At 41.4% G+C, this 17,304-nt stretch overlaps 1 protein-coding gene across 1 annotated transcript in view; it reads left to right on the plus strand.

Annotated features, from left to right (window-relative positions):
* Nucleotides 1–425: 425 nt before the first annotated feature.
* The window catches only part of C6H10orf90 (chromosome 6 C10orf90 homolog), a 34,080-nt gene continuing 17,201 nt past the window's right edge, over nucleotides 426–17,304 (plus strand). Inside the window, exons 1-2 of the mRNA XM_086467223.1 lie at nucleotides 426–512; nucleotides 2,787–3,870. Coding sequence (XP_086323349.1) covers nucleotides 2,841–3,870 — 1,030 coding nt within the window. The 5' untranslated portion in view covers nucleotides 426–512; nucleotides 2,787–2,840. The remainder of the gene's footprint in view (nucleotides 513–2,786; nucleotides 3,871–17,304) is intronic.

Genomic DNA, 17,304 nt, shown 5'->3' on the forward strand with positions numbered 1-17,304 from the left:
GAAATCAAACTCACAGTATCCAGCCCATCAATGTGCTCATTTGTGCTCCCAGTTCTGCAGACTACACAAAAGCGACATTTGTTGAAATCCACGTTTCTCATCTTCCCCAATTCCTCCACGCTGATGCCTGAAGCCACGGGAATCAAAAGCAGAGATATTCAAGCTCTGGATCAGCCCTGAACATGTTGTGAGACTGTCCACAGACACATCTCTGCAACAGGATCCCGGGGGTGTTTCAAGTGCCTCTCCTGGGAAGAGGAAGAAATAGGACCCCTCCGATAACCAGATCCCAGGGCAATCCGATCGTTTACAGTAGCTCTTTTGCTCCAGTTTGCATTGCATTTAAACCCACATTTTCTAACTCATCTCCTCTAGGACACTGAAAACAATGTTATTTTCTCTACATTTTTCCCCCAGAAGTGACGCAAAAGCAATGGGGCACTGATGGTCAGAGGACATGCACAGGCCTTCAGTGGGAGAGTGCTGCGGAGAGAAAATCAAGCTCTACCAAGGTAAAATAAATAAATTATGTTTAGATCGCGGTCAGCAGAATGCATTCAGGTTTGAAAAACAATCGCCGATTGCTGAGCGGTGTATTTGGGCTTGGTTTTGTTTAGCTAGGCTTAGCTTAGGCAGCAGAAAAGCCAAATAAAATGGTGGCTAAATGTGATTCTGCTTGCTCTTGGTGAGGGGGGAAAAGATTGCGTGTTTTGTGGCTGAAAAATAGTTGTTAAAAACAACCCAAGAGACTAAATCAAGTGGTATCCCAAGTATCGGTACACTCTGTCTCAGATGTTCTCAAGATAAAGCTGAGGTTTTCAGTTCACCATCATTACTTTGTGTAAGTGTGTATTTTTTTCACAAGATGCAGTGAAGCTTGAAAGCTCCCAATGAGCGTAGGATCAGCTGGTCAAACCTTAAAGATCCATTTTTTTTCCCAAGATTGGGAGGAGGGAATAATACATATATTCAAGCAGAAAAAGGAAAAGTAAATGATTTAAAATATTGGTGCAGGAGTTTGAAGCTAATCAGGAACATTTTTGACATGCCTTTGGACTCTTGCAGGATGCCTCCATCTGTGCAGCCCTTAACAAAAGACATAAATGTCAGATTAACTACAGGAGCATGAGAGATGTATCCAAAATAAAGTATTTCAAGGAACATTCTTGTTTGGTGCCCTGTAGAAATCTCGGGGAAATCAAGAGTTTTGGAAAGCATACAAAGGTCTTAAACCTGCAGGTAGAAGTAAATGTAGTGCAGAAAATATGAGGCGAATGTTGTTACAAACCATGGAAGAAACAAAAAAAGGAAGAAAATGCTTTCCCTGGGGCCGTGAAATTATTGAATTGTCAAAACCACAGGCAGCTGGTTCAAAGAGTTGATAAAATTTACTTGACATTTCACCTCTTAATACACTCTTTGATGTACCTCTACCTATTTGGGTTCCCAAATCAGCCTTCCCAAGAGTTACAAAGGAGCCCATTTCTTGTGTTCTTTCCATCACGGAGGACAGGTGCCCAGGAATGGTTTTTCCCATGGGCTTCAGTGCAGTGTCCTGACTCTGGCACCCAAGCCCTGAGAAGGGTGACCATGGCAAGCGGGAGGTCACAACTCTGTCACTCACATAGTCTTCCTTGAGGAAGAAGAATATTATGCTTTGTGAAGCACTTGTCAAGTACTGGCATTGATTATCAGATGATGGACGCCCAGATACAACTGAGATGAATTCGTAACAAGCAGGAGCAGTACAGATAGCAAATGGCACCTCAACAGAGTCACAGAATGCTAGGGGTTTGATGGGCTTTCATTATGAACCTAATCTGCAGACTTTGCATGCCAATTCAGTGGTTTTTTTTCTATTAGGATTGAGAGATCTAGGAACACAGGGCAAGACCAATCCAATCAGTCAATTTACAGCAGCAATGAGACTAGGCCAGATGCTTTATTGCATGTGACTTATGTGATCAGCCGTGTGGATAATAATAGCAGGAGATTTTAAACTCAGGTTTACTCTTTGTCAGATAGCTTTAACGTAAAAGCACCCCCTTTGTCACACCGAGTGAAGAAATGTATGATCTATCAAGACAGATGTTTACTGTCATGGTTGGAAGAATGAATCCGGGGCCACTGTCAATCAGTCTTGGACATAGGTGGTTTTACATAATTGATAGGTGCCACCAAGTAATCATAAGCAAGAGGGAACTAATGAATTTAAATGGTACCCAGAGCCCTTATAGGTAATTATATCACTTTGGTGGCAGGGACCATGGAGAAGTTTTTCCAGGCTTGTAACTGGTGAGGTTATAGAGCAGTCGTGACCCTGGTGCCTACATGTCTTCTGCAGCATGTGATGGCACACATGGGCCTTCAGGCTAATGATCCATTATATATTTAAATGCATTTTATATTCCAGCAGGCCATCATGAAAGAGCTGTTTAGAGTCTGAAACTGGCAACTGCCTTTGACATGTCCATTTTTAAACAAGCATAGCAGCCACAAATCTCAACCGTGATGATGGGTTAAATACTGAAAATAATAGTATAGACACATTTTAAATTTTAATATTTTTTTTCTGCTCCAGCATGATAAGGTTTTCATTGAAGTCTCCCAGACAATTCAGAGCTGATTTCAAGAGCGTGTGTTTTTAAATGACAAAAGAGTTAGTATGAATAGAAAGTTAACAAGAAACCTCGAACAAAACTGTCTGGTGTGATAGATGGTAGATGAGAAACAGTTACGTATATTATGATAGAATATCTTGATAATTTGAATCTTTTCATTCGCAGGAATCTCTGTCATCACAAAATATAACATTGATTTCACCGATAGTCATTTCACAGATGATTGATGAGAATAAATCAAAAGAAGATTGGCCCGCTTTACCTATGCAGTCCATGATCCCCCAGCCCAGTGCTTATCGCACGATGCAATCTTTGGCTAACCCTGGTTCAGTCAACATCAACAGAGCATTTATGGTACTTCCTAGCAGATTAGAAATTCAGGCATCTTTAGACGACACCACGTCTCCGTTGGACTCTCCCATCGCAGCGGAAAAACAGTGTCAAAACCAGCAGAAAGGGTTTGCCTCCATAACTATTACTGCCAGGCGTGTCGTTGTGGACTCCAGCGACCCAGCACATGGACCTGGGGCTGTGCAGGAGCCCAATGGTGTGGCACGCACCTCGAGCAAAGTTCCTGCTGCCCTCCATCGCTGGCCTCCACCAGGCCACGCTAACCATCACGCAGCTCCATTGAAGATTTCTGAATTTTGCTCACAGTTAGGTGAAGAGCCACGAAAGCGGCTCTTTGACCCTGGAAACAAGGAGAACGATGCGAGTCTTCAAAGTAGTGATGGGAAAGAGAAAGTACCACCTTTGTTCACCTCGTGTGTCCACCTTCAAGTTTCTCAGCAGTGTCCAAACACCATCTATTATTTAGACAAGTCGCTCAACGTGCGCATTGACCAACCTCGAATTAAATGCCAAAAAATTCATAGATCGGCGTTGTCCTTCAATATAAATTGCAGTTCGTCTAGATTAACAGCAGATGGAGTAGATGGCATAGCTAATGGAGAGCCAGTAGAAGAGATACTTCAAACAAAGCTCCTAGGAGAAAACAAGACTCTACTCAGATCAAACTTGAGTGCAGACTTAACAGAAAATAATGTAATTAATAAAGAGAAAACAAATGAAGGTTATCTGGGTAGTAAATACCCTTTGCAAATTGTCTTTGTCTCTGAACTTCCAGCATTTGTGGATATTCTCAGAGGACCTAATAACAGAGTAACAACAAAGAAAGATGATGATATGCGGTCTGGCAGCTATCACACTACATTGTCTCTCCAGCTTCCTAATTCAAGTGATGAAGCAGGTAAGTAATTTCCTTAAACCTCAGTCTGGAGGAGCAGAGGTTCAGGCTGGAACAGACCCACCACGACGAATTTATGTGAGCAGATAGTGGTAATCCTTGCTTCTGCAAAAACACGGTGAGTCAGAGCACAACCTAGACATTTTCAGTTCCAGGACTACCATGAATACGTTTGCCATGCTAGTGATGCATGCTGCTCATCAGAGAAAACTCTGCTTGTGTTTTCTGCATGAAGCCTCATTTTTTAACCATTTATAACAGTGTTTTGTTTTGTTTGTTTTTTTTTTTCTCCTAGCAACATGCCAGCACTTAGCCCCTGAAAATAATCAGGTCTTTCTTTGTATAAGGGCTGAATTTCTAGGTGCGAGGTTAAGAAGGGGATGGTTGCACTGAGCTCGGTTTCGTGCTCCTTGCAATTAAAACCGATCTTGTTTCCAGCTTTTATTTGGAAGGCTTTAGTAATAAGCCCAGGCTTTTATAACTAATGGCTCCAGGTAAATGGCTTGCAAATCTTTAACATATTTGTTTCAAACATCTCCAAGCATTTTGAAAACATAAAATTTGCTTTGCAACGTTGCTCTCAGGGAAAGGAAAGGTTCCGTGGGGATTGCTTCATGCCCAGAGTGGTATAGCTTCTGCTGCACCGGGCTGTAGCAGCTATTTTACAGTGCACTTGAATAACCACAGCTGAGTTTATTGACTCTCCAGGAAGGGAGTGTGGATGGGAAGAATGTCGATGAGTGAGTCTGGTTTTTACCAAAAGCACTAAGGTTAAAACTTACCCCCTACGTATCCTGCGACCCTGGGCTACATTTAATTGCAATTACCCTGTTCTTATGTGGCCTTTTTGATCTAAGGGTCAGTATACAAACATAAGCTACTTCCTAAGATTCATTTGTGTCTTCATCTTCCCAGCGTGCAATTGGAATAAAAAAAAAGAGAAAGATGAGAGGCTGCATGCTGTCTCACGGGCTGGACAAGGTACAAAACCCAGGCTGCACCATCCCTTTGCACCTTGCCGTTGCTGCTGCACTCGCTTTCCCATGCCTGGAATTGGTGGGACTGCTCTTGCAGATATCAAGGTGCAAACAGCGAGAAGTCACTGCTTTATTCGGAGGCCTCCTGCTGTAACCTGTAAGAAAATTATCCACAGAGACAGGATTTTCCACAGAGAAACTGGCACTGTCACTAATTCCAGTCAGGCTCTTAAATGAAAGCCGCGTGGGTCCAGAGGGTGAAGCACCCCTTAGGCTGGCTGCTGAAGAAAGCCTGAGATAAATTTTTTCTTTGTAAGTGTAATCCACGTTGTCTGTTGTTGAAGGGGAGATGGCACAGTGGGGAGCAGGAGAGAGAAGATACCAACCAATGCTAAAGGGTTGGGGGAGGTGGGGATACGTAAAGGTTGGTGAGGACCTTGCACCAACTGACACCAGCAAATTAAGTGTTTCAGCTTTGAACTCCATCACATACCATCCTAATTTCTAATAACAACGTCCTCCTGAAGTTTCGATAGGAAGTAGTATGTACTCAAGGCTTTGTCCATCACCATCTAAGGTCTCTCTGTGGTATACCACAGAACCAGGATAAGAATGATATTGAGCCTTGTCTGGGCTTGGTGTTGAAGTGGTAGCCATGAAACAATCACTTTTACTGGAAGTAATTAAAAAGTGAAATAGGACACTGCTCATGGTTTCACAGTTTTGCTGAAAAGAGGAAATAAATGAGGTAACCAGCTGAGAAATGCTGGTTTTTGAAAAATGACTTCCACCATTTGTGTACACAAGAATACAGGTGTAAATAAACATGGGAAGTGTTAACTTTTTGACTGCTTCCACCTTTTGTGTAAGCAGATGTATGTAGAATGAAAAGATATATATTTCTCTTGATCAGACCCTTTGTAATGTATAAGATGGTGTTTATCAGCTTACTACAACTTTCCTGTGTGAAATTTGTATAAACAGCCAGAATAATGCTTCAGAACAACAGTCTTTCTCACCAGGATCCCCAAAGTAACGAGTTCTTGCATAGCTGTCAGCCATTAAATGTGACAAATCAGAAGAAACCTTGTTAAATGCATGAGACAGACACACTGCCCAATAGAATGGAAGGTAATTGGTATGATTTTAACCTGGGAGAAAATGAGAAAGTGAGTTCCCTTGCGTTACAAAAATGGGTGAAGTGAGGGAGAGAAGTGATCTCTTAGGTCCAATACTCTATTCTAGTGCAAATTCAGTCCTACAGCCTGCTGTATGTTTGTGTTTTTTTTTTCCTGGACTAGTTTTAAATATCTAAAGCAAGCTATAATGGGACGCTGTTGCCTTCCTACTTTTGCTGTGGCACTTCTATGTATATAGCTGAATATTACAAGACCTATATTGCAAGATGCTGCTTTATGAACGCAGCAAAATAACTACCCCATCAGCAAAGTCCTTTATACCACTGCGGATTCCCAATTCTTTTAGGTGTTTTTTCCTCCAAAGTTTACTATCTCAAATCCATTCATGTTGAGCTTTGGTCTGCTGTATGTTTCCGCCACGAAATGTTTGTGAAATGAAATGTTTAAAAAGGAGGAAGAACTCGCAAAGAAAGGGGAGCGAACAATTTTTGACACCGTGTTAATACTTTAACATAGTTATCTTATGGATTAAGGAACTGCGGAGAGCGCTTTGTCCGTCACATTTCTGATGACCCAGAAAGTTTGAGTTTATATTAGTTTGCAGCTGGAGGCAATAGCTTCCTGCCAGCAGAAATACAAGTGGTAATAACATCACCATGGCAGAAAAAAAAAAAAAAAAAAAAAAAAGCCAAAATTACTTTCAAGGCTAGACTTTTCTGTATGAAATCTGTAAATGTAGTTTCCAGGGATGCATAGACTGCCTTATTAGGATCTGCAGTGGAATAAGCACCCAAATACTTCTCTGCTTCACAGGTACTGGGGCCAGGTTTGCTATTTCCTATAGGGCCGGTTGAGTCATGGCCTCTTTGGAGCGTCTCTTTTCTAATTTTTCATGTGGCTTCACTGAAGTAATGATGACTCTACTCACAGTATTACTCATACTATTTCATGTTCAAACCCAAGTATTCAAGACTTGGCTTTACATGGACCTGGATAACCTAATTTAGGGCCCTGCTTTCAGCAGGAGGTTGGTCCAGATGATCTCCAGAGGTGTATATTTCCACAATGTGCCACATATGAAAAGACTATTTTAGGAATATTAATGAAATGTAAATCTTGGGCCATGCTCATGGATGGTAATTATACTTAGACATCCAAATCTCTCAGACTCGGTTGGTGTTCAAAGCCATGTTTCATGCTGTAGCATCTCAAGGATGGAATATGATCTTGTGATTTCACCGCTGTGGACTGTATCTTCTACTGGCTCCGTTGCTTTGGGTATTTTACTTCCATTATCTGGCAAGAAACTGGATGTAAGTGCTGGAAAATCCACGTCACACGTGAAGTCAGGCTTGAACTGCGGGAGAGCATAGAGTCATAGGACATAATTTTGTTTATTTTTAACGAGTGGCCAGTGTTCATATCCCTTGGGCAGCTTAAGGAACGTGTACCTGTTAATGTGACATGGCCCACTGAGAGCCACATGACCCACCTCAGAGCTGTGACCAAGGGTAAGCCTGGGCCAAGCTCCGTGAGGTCCTTGTCACAGGTGATCGATGTGCATCACCCTGCCTTCGGTCATGGCTTTTAACAAGCTGTCAGAACTTGCTAACACTGCTTTTAAGTGAATGCTGCTATTTCCTTTACTGTCTGTGGCTGATGTCTCATAAATACAAGGTAAGTTAAAAATGAAAAGATTAGTCCTGTTTCTGCTGAAGTCAGGAGCATTTTTAATCTTAATTTCTCACCTGCCTTTCATGAAGAATATATTCCACATGAATATCTAGTTTTCCATCCATCTTTTACAATCTATTACCTTCTGGGCTCTATGCTGAATTATTAAAAAGGGGCAAAGAGAAGAAAATGAGACAATTTTAAATTCATTTTGACCTCTTGATTAAACAATATCCTCACTGTACTATGAAAGATTATAAATGCCAATGTCTACAGTTACCCGTTTAAGCTTAGATAATCATAAACATCTTGATGCCTGAGCACCTTCACAAACCTCAGCTATGTTATAAACCGAAATAATCTGGGCTGACACTTCAACTTTTATAACATCTACTCTTTTGTTGTCATGCCCAAAATTGCTGTGCAGGGTTACTAAGGAAGAACAGCTGAGGTGGAGAGAAATGTAAATCTGGTTTGAATGGCGGGTGCTGCGCTGGCTCCCGCAGCCCTGCGTTGAGATACAGATGTGGAGGATGCGCAAGGAGGGTGGGGGGGAGATGAGGAAAGCACATCTCGTGAATCACACTCCTATGCAAACTACCCAAAAGTAGGGAAATCAGGATTATGAGGTATGGAAGGTGAATATCGCACAGCAATAAGTGTGGGCACTGGGAGCCAGGCCCAGCTCAGGGGGTGTCCGGGGGATGCTGCGTTGCCGGTGTGTCCCTTCTCCTACAGAATTCAGGAATTAAGCCCTCAAGAAGGGGAAGAACACATTTAAATCAATGAACAAGACAGACCAGAGAGCTCGTACTGTAGTTGCTTATGCTTTTTCCCAAAGAGAACTGCAGGTGAGTTGAAAGCATGATTTAATTAATTAAAGCAACCCAAGACAGCGAATGGGGAAAACTGAGATGGGATCTGGGCTTTTGGGGTGTTGAATGGCCCCAGGTGATTATAGCCTTCTGTTTCATTCTTAAATGGGAGTTTTATTAACTAACAAGTGCTGAAGCCAGCAGCAGGTTTCCTAAGAGGTAAATAACTATAATTTGTTTAATGAGCTGTTTTAATTTTTTTATGTAGTGTGCATGTGTGTGTGTGTATATATATACACACATACTTGTACTGGAGTAAAATCAGAACAGTTAGGGCTGTGGGATTTTGACATGCTGCTACCTGCAAAGCAAAAAAGAACGTTTTCATTTTAAATACATTTTGAAAAGCCCTTGGTATTTGAGACATTTGTATATCAAGAAATTATTTGTAGGTCACCTTTAAACTAATATATACTCATGGTAATCAGGATGGGCTAACGCAGGCAGTCTGAAGACTATTAATAGTATTTACTTTCAGTTATTTAAATAGTACTTGGAATGTTGCAATGAATGAATGTGGCCTATCTGCTGTTCTCACCTCATCTTCCGTTTATGGGAAAGTCACCACGAAAGAACCCAGAGTACAAGATCTGTGTGTGTCCGTAAATATATATGTATATACATCAACAAGATATAATTAGACGAAAGCTGTTCCTTACAATATGGAATTTATTGTATAGAAACTTGAGTAGCTACAGCTGATGCTAATTAACTCTCCCTCCTGAGAATGTGTACAGCAGTAGTGATGGTGAAGACAGGAGAAATGTGAAATATGGCACAGAAGATTTTACTTTAGCTTGCACCTGCTAAGCGTGAGGAGCCAAATCTTCAGCTGATGTCAACCAATAGAACTATCTGCCTTCAGAGGAGCGACACTGATTTACATCAGCCGAGAATCTGGCCAGGGACTTTACTGACTTGGCATTATGGACATAGCAGCTGGTGCTGACTTGTTAAGAACAAAGGACCACATGCCAAAAAGCCCATTAAAAGGAGCTCCTTTGATGTTTCACTTCATCTGGTATAAATTTAAAATGGAGGAGGCTGTCAATTTTCCTTAGTCTAGACGTTTTGTGTCACTGGGTCTGTGTCACACTGCAATGTGACCTTCATGTACTGTATCAGATGCTGAGAAATTGAGGGGTCAGTCCTTACAGATTTTGAACACTCAGTGAGGAACTGGCAGTCCTCAATCACGAGGGACTCTGGAAGATGCTGGCAGCCTTCAAGACAGGCCCTAACCTGTGTGCTGGGCAATAGGAGTTGCCTCTCTTTATCTTGGAGCTTTTTAGTTCGTTTGCAGAAGGAAGGGGAAGCCTCCTCTTCTCCAGAGGGCCCTTTTACATTTATGGAGTACCAGGCTCTTGAGTTTTGCTCTTTTCTTCAAATGCCTGCTGCCGGTTTCTCCATCATCTGGTGAGACAAAGGAAAGGGTGTTGACTCATTGGGTGTAAGAGGAGAAGCAAGGGATCAGTGTGGAGTGGACTTCGTTCTTACTCCACTTATTCAGAAAAACTACACGACTCAGAAGAGTGATGTGGCCTTCTGCCCTGTCATATGGATGACCATTGGAGGTCGTAGGCAACAGATGTAAGCAAGAGGCAGAGATGATGCTCAAGGTCGCATAAGCCAAAGCTGCCCCTAGGCTGGTTTTCAGTGATGCCACGGGTGATTCAGTGGCACTGTGATGTCATGGTGACCCTGGCTGTGATTAAAGCACTCGTATTTTCCTATGGAGCTAACGGTTCTTTATCAATTTCTCTGAGGTTTTAGGCAACAAGCAGCTGTGGATGGTTGGGGGGAGAGCTGTTTTTTCTTGGGTTTTGTTTTATTTTTTTCTTTTTGTGAAGGTTTTTGTTTGTTTGTTTTCACTTATTTAAGGGCATGACCATAAAATTTGACTGGAGTTGAAGGAGCTTCTCACCTTCAGAAAGCACGCCTTTTGCAGATTAAAGGCTCAGTTTTATGCTATGGGGCATAGCAATGAAGCTGTTGGATAGAAAAGCCATAGTTTCCCTAGAAGACCGAAGGATGTCTGCCCTGTTAGTGACGTTATGGACAGCTTTTCTATGAGTGAAACTCAAATCAGAACCTTTCCCAAAGAGGAACATACTGTCTGCTGAAGATCCAAATTAATGTTCATCTCTTCTTGCTGTGGCATGTGAAAGTTAAGGGTTTGATTTTTTTCCACTGTTTTCCATCTTGTTCAGGGTGGACATTTCTTTCTTGAGCTGTCAGAGCTGGTAAAAATGTGAGACAATTTGAAGTGAAAGACTCTGGAGGGGGCAAGTCACTCGTTAGCACTCAGGGCAAGCAGTGGAGGACTGAATACTAGAATCATTAAAATAATGTGCTATGTGCATTCAGTGACTGCATTATGCCACTGGAGTAAAAGGCCTCATTTTCCCCTTATTCACACTTGGTTTAAACTAGGAGCAACTCTTCTGCAGTCTGTGAAATGAGTACTTGGCTCAGTCTGGCTGCGGTAAATTATCAGAAAGAGCTGAACAACTAGGTGTCTTTGACATGATGAGAATACCAAGTGGTCGACACATTTCTTACTCTGCAAATCACCGTTTAAATGTTCTGAATCATCCTGAACAGGTTTTTTTTTTTTAAAGTCACACTGCATCAGATTACTCCTTGAGTCACTACAATAGCGCCTAATAACTTCTAGTGTGACGTCCTCGAAATGCAAACACGGACGTCTAACTCTGAGATTTTTGTTAGGTGGATGTTGCAGAGAATGTCTCAAAAGCGCAGCAGCAAATTTCAAAGTATTTTCAATAACCACTTCCATGGTTCTTAACAATAGGAACAGAGATCTACTCAGGCTAAGGAGCAGTTGCTTGGGAGTGTTGGCTTTGGTATAGCGTGCCCAAAAAGGCATGACAAGAAAAACAATGATGATTCAAGGAATGAGTCTAAAATCTAAGACTGATTATGTTCAATGAGAAAATAATTACCAGGTGCTTGACCAACCTCCAAATTATGAAAGGTTCAATGAAAAGGGAATATTTTTCCTTTTATCCCGTCCCAGCACATAGGAGGCAAAGGGGAAATATGTTAGCAAAATATACAAACGCTATTGTCGACCAGCTGGGTATTGGGAACTCACTGGTGCAAGCAGTCGAATCGAATCATGTGGGTGGATTATTTCCTGACCACTAAAATATTCTGCAGCAATAATACACTGTCATGATTCAGAGTGTAAGATGATTTCCTGCAGGTGCCAGGCAGGAACGTTCCCTTTTCTGCTGGTGCAGTCATGGCAAATCACGCTCTTGTTCCACCAAGCGGCTCCGTCGGAGCCGGTGCATCACATCCTGTCCCAAGCAGCACCTTGCTACCCGTTAGCTCCCTGAAATAAGCGCCAGCCCTTTATTTAACACCAAGAGAAGAAGATTGATCAATTATTTGCAAAACGTTTTGAGAAAATAAATTGGCAGTTGCCACAGGGAGACCCATTGTTAGGTGCCATTGATTAGCTGCGTTATGGGATTGTTTGGTCTGAAGCCAAGTGTTGGACCACGCTCATTTTACCAAAAGCCTTCTGTAAACAAGCTGTTTCTTGACATCAAGAGGCTCTTCCTACTTTGGACTGATTATACGTTTGAAGCCTAATAGTTCTTGGGTACACTTGATAAATTTTCTCTTTTAAATGATTACAACTTTCTACAGTCAAATATTAGCTTTTCTGAAAAGAAAGCACCTTCCTTCTGAGAAACGTGTCCACAGCTGTCAACGTCATTTCAAAAAAAGCCCAAAAGAGACAGTTAGAAAAAAAACAGCCTTTTTTGTTGGAGATAATTTTTTAATCTAGACTCTTAGCTTGAGGTGTTATTGATATAGCTGAGATAATTAAGCCTTATCCGCACCAGGCAGGGCTGTTTGGAGAAGCATTAGTATAGGTATAATGACATGTTCATCAGGAGTAACAATCTGACTGATTCGCTCCGTTCAAGCTTGCAAACACACCTCAACTTTCGGTCTTGACAATTCTGGGAATGGAGCTGAGGACGTGGCCCAGCCCTGTTTTTCAGGATCCAGTCCCAGGTTTTTATTGAAAGGTAAATCCAAGCCCTCATTAAGCATTACATATTGATTAGGGACCATGGGAAGAGCTACATTACTGTCAGGATTTTTTGCAATTCTAATAGTTTCCATGGATGCTAACGCTGAAGAGCAGCTGACACTGCCTCTTGCAGACGAGTCATTTCACAAACATCAGAAGGCAGTTAAGGCCATAGGTCTCACTGCTGGTCAGCAGAAATTTTAGTAAAAACATCTGAATTTTCTAGTACTCCTTGCTGACTGCAGCTTGTTGACTGATTAAAAGTGATGTCTTTTCCTTGGCAGTGATCTGAACAATAAATTATCTGTCCTATCTTCCATCTCTTGACAAACACTGAAATAACTAATAATATTGTCATTGCTCTCAGTGTTTCCATTTTTCTGTGTTACCAGGCTGCTGAGATGATGTGGTCCGTTTACTTATATCTAAGATCGTATGGCTTGGGAGTGGTAACACTTGATTCATGATAGGAATTGAGTCATCAGTCTTTGTCATCAGGAGGCCGGAGTCTTGGTTTGGATTATGGATCGCTGCTTGAGGCATGTGTGGGCTCTGTTCAGCCTACGCCTGCATATGCCTGGGTCTAAATCTTGAAGAAGGTAGAAGTTTCTTACATTTAAGGAACGTTAATTGCTGGTCCTCTCTGCTTGGGGTATTGGCAGCATCAGTTCCCATCATGGAGGTCTGGGAGAGCTCAACAGCCCAGGGCACGGGGCTTTTATTAAGCTAAAAAAAACCAAACCAAAACAAAAAAACCCAACAAAAAACCCTGAAACCCAGCAGGTGGTCTATAATGTAAAGTCTACCTACAGTGGTGATGTCTGATCGCATTAATGACACACAGTGAATCAGCGCTGTGTGTCTCCTTCCCCGGCTGCCTCTTGTCTGGCTTGCTTGGTGGTCGTGGAGGATTTCTGGTGCCATGCATCTGTTAAAATGAGCTTTGGCCAATTTCAAAGCAGCACTTTGTCAAAAATCCACGCTGAAATGCTAGGAAGAATGTTATACGAAAGTATGAAAAGCTGCATTATCCCGCTGTAAAGCGAAAAGGGGAAAAAAAAAAAGAAGTAACAATGGAAAAGGGTATGTTTGCCTGAATTGTCCATGTTTCAAGGAAAGGCGAGTTTAACCTGCTGTAATGCAGGGTCACTTCCTGTTAGCAAAACCCCCTGAAGGGAGAGGGAGGGAAATGTAAAAAGATACTTTACAGTAAAACAATATACTTATTTTACTCCGAGATCAAGGATTCTTTAAAAAAAGAGCTTTTGAAAACTTACCCCCAGTTTTACAGAACATTTTTAACTCCTCCAGTATCATACGGTTTTCACTAAGTCATTATCTAAAAATTGAACTGTTGTCTTTTTCTTTCTTGTATAGGGCAAAAAGGACTTTACTCTGAATGTAATTATGATTTTGTTCCTTAATTTTTTCTCTTACAAGCAGCTGAAGTTTTACAACTAGGATCTATATCCGCTGAATTTTATTAACGGAATCATTCAGCTTTCTGTTTCTTCGAGTTTCGTTCTCCTGTATCTCCCAAAGCATTACACTTGCATGTCTTTGTTCATTAGTTTTAAAGCCTTTCTTCAGCTGGGATAATAGAAAAAACATATATTGCTAGTCATCCAGTTGCAATTCTAGCTACTCTCAGAGGGGCATATATATTTCAAGTTTGGTGCGTGGGGATTTAGATATACGATTCCAGATAGTCTTAATGAGAGTAACAGTCCTAATTCCCCACACAGTATATTAAAAACTGATCCAGAATGTACAGAGTGAAAGTCTGTGATCTTACCTTTAAGTACCTTTGCCTTTTCCTTTTTTCCTAAATATCATTTGCATCTGCATTTGTCAGCTAAGGTAACTGACAGCTGCTTTGAGGATGAGTGAGTTGATTTTTGGAGCCCATGTATGGTTTGTTTTGCTGTGTTTTCCTGGGAATTGCCTGTGCCTGGGTGTACCTTTTCAACCGAAAGGTTAATTCAAAAGGGAGTTAGAGGAAAGAATTTACCAAATTGGCTCCGTGATTATTCTGATTGCCTTTGATGTTAGACATAAAGAAGGTGCACCTTTTCTTATTGCCATAATTAATTTAAAAAAAATAATTCCCCACCATACTGTGCATCTAATAAAGGTTAAGATTTAGTTATAATATTAGTACAAGATCTAAGGAAGACACTTTTCATGCAGAAAGAATGCAGTGGGTTTATACCTGAATTTCATAAGGAATATTGCTTTTAAAAATTCTTTCTTAGACATCCTTTTGTTGCCATAACATGCTAAGGAGCAGCCATCACCTTTGTCTTATTTTAGGCCCCATTCCTAATTATGTTCATCCCTTTTCTTTTCTTTCTCTCCAATCCACAGCTTTGCAGGGATTCCCCAGACCTTATGTCACTGGTGGCATTTCTTTTAGCAGGGAAATGGTGTAGTGCAGAAGGAAAGACTGTCTCCATTTGCACTATATGTAAGAAAATTCCTGGGGCTTAATTCTCAGTTCTTGCAGGTTACTGTACTTACACTTGGAAGCCAGTATCCACAAATAGATAGTCTGGTAGTTAGGAGTAAATGGAGTGTGAATACTCCAGGCAACTCTTCCTTCTTTTGTTCAGATCCATAGCCTACAATGTTAGAGAAGTGACTTAGAGACAACTCCGTCACTCGCTGTGGCCTCCACTGTTTTATTCTGCTGCCTTGCAGCCCGTTTTCACCACCCCCATGATTCATGCTGTATTTTTGGGTACCGATGCCCAGCCATAGCAAATAGCCTCTCCTGGTGACACAGTGGTGGTTTGAGCAGTCTGATAATCTCAGTGAAGGAGCTGTTTGGCTTCACAACACGTACATTCATTGCACAAACCGTTTCTTGGTACAAAGGCAAATTATCTCCGACTGTGATGCTGCTTTGGATGAGCAGAAACTCTTTTCTCCTTTCCACTTTCTTTTCTTCTCTCTGCTTTCTGCTGGCCAGTGAACTATTTTAATTTAAAAGATGTTTTAAAGAGATAATCTGTTTTCCATTCAAGTTCTTTCTGTGGCTTAGCTGCCCTCTTTTTTTTTTTTTCCCCCTCTATCCTTCTAGTATCTTGGCTGCCTTTGTGAAAAGACTTCCTTCTCTGCCGTTCTGCAGTTACTTAACGCTACCTGCTGCTTTCTTAATCTTCTCCTACTGTGCTGCCTGTTTCTACCTCCTCCCACAAACACTCTTTGATGCCCATGACCCCATTAATCTGTCCCAATGTTTTTTCCCTCTGTATGTCATAAAACATTTGTAGAAACACAGTCTGTAACGGCAGGTACGGGATCAGTCAGGGAATGAAGGAACAGATCACTGTATATGCATGAGTTCCAGCTGAGTGTATGTACAAATTGAGTCTCTCCACTTTGTTGAAAGTATTTACATCAAAACTGTTTTCATCTGAGAAGAGAGATAAGTTTTGACAAAAGATAAGGCAAATATTTGCAATGTGTGAAAAGCAAGGATAAAAAAAAATATACCAGAGAGAAGAGGGAGAGCTTGGATGCTAGCCTAGAATTTGGGAGCTCTGTGTGCACTTCCTTGCTTTGACCAGATTTTCTGTATGGCTGTGAAATTGCTTAGGAAGAGGTTCATCTCAATGAATTTAATTAGAAAGAAATGGAAGGTTTTTTCTGTCTATGCTGATCTTTAGCAATCCCTTACTAGAGGAAACCCTGAGAAGTCGTATGGGCAGTTAGCAGAAAGGAACTTAAGGTGTTAAAAGCTTTCTAATCTGCATGGTAAGGGAAAACCACTACATGCTGTACCTTAATGCCTCTGATTTCCTCAGAAATACAGGATGATCGAAAAGAAACGTGAGCCATTCAGATCACTGAAATGTGTAGAAGACCATCATTTTGTGGCAAAGAATATTTCTCATCTGTTGCGAGTGGACTAAGGATTGGGAAAGTGGATTGAAAACTTCCCACGCTGCACTGCAGGATCTAATTTTACTTCATGACTATGAGATAGGGAAATGTCTCACACAATGTGCTAGCTCACCCTCTCTCAAGGATTGGATCAATAGAGAAAAACTCTTCTAATCTTCCCTCTGTCCTCAACCAAGAGAGGGGCAGCTGCTGAGAATGAGTCTGCAAGAAATAAAAGGATTATATGGCTGCTTTTAAAAAAGTATTTGTCATTAAACATCCTTCATTTATTAAGTGTCTTATGTCCATAATATAGAATGGGACAATCCCTGCCTGGTTTGTTTGGGTTTATGGTTAGGTCTGAAACCAGTTTGGTTTTTTTCCCTTGTACTCCCCAAATCTCTCAGTTGCCTTCTTTCAGAGTTTTTTAATAGCGATTGATCATCTCCATCTACGTAAATCTTTAGGTCTCAGGTCAGCCTGTGACAAGGACTGCCAATAGGCAATTTATGCACATGATTAAAAAGGAAGAGCAGAGTCACGCTGTGTGCATGGCTGTGTGGGTGCCTGCCTACCAGGGACCACTGCTGAGTGGTCTACAGGGACATCAAATGGTTCCCATCTGTTCCTTTTTTCTGCCCCCTCTTTGCTGATCTTGATGCCCTTTCCATGCTGTCCCTAATTCTTCAGATTTCATTTTCTGGTTTGTGGTGGTTTTTTTGTTGTTGGTTTTTGGTGTTTTTTTGGTTTGTTTTTTTTTTTTTTTTTTTAACCATTCTACCTTCAAAACTCTGCCCAAAATGCACCTT

The sequence above is a fragment of the Leptosomus discolor genome, chromosome 6 (genome assembly GCF_034619465.1).
Source record: "Leptosomus discolor isolate bLepDis1 chromosome 6, bLepDis1.hap2, whole genome shotgun sequence".
Lineage (NCBI taxonomy): Eukaryota > Metazoa > Chordata > Aves > Leptosomiformes > Leptosomidae > Leptosomus > Leptosomus discolor.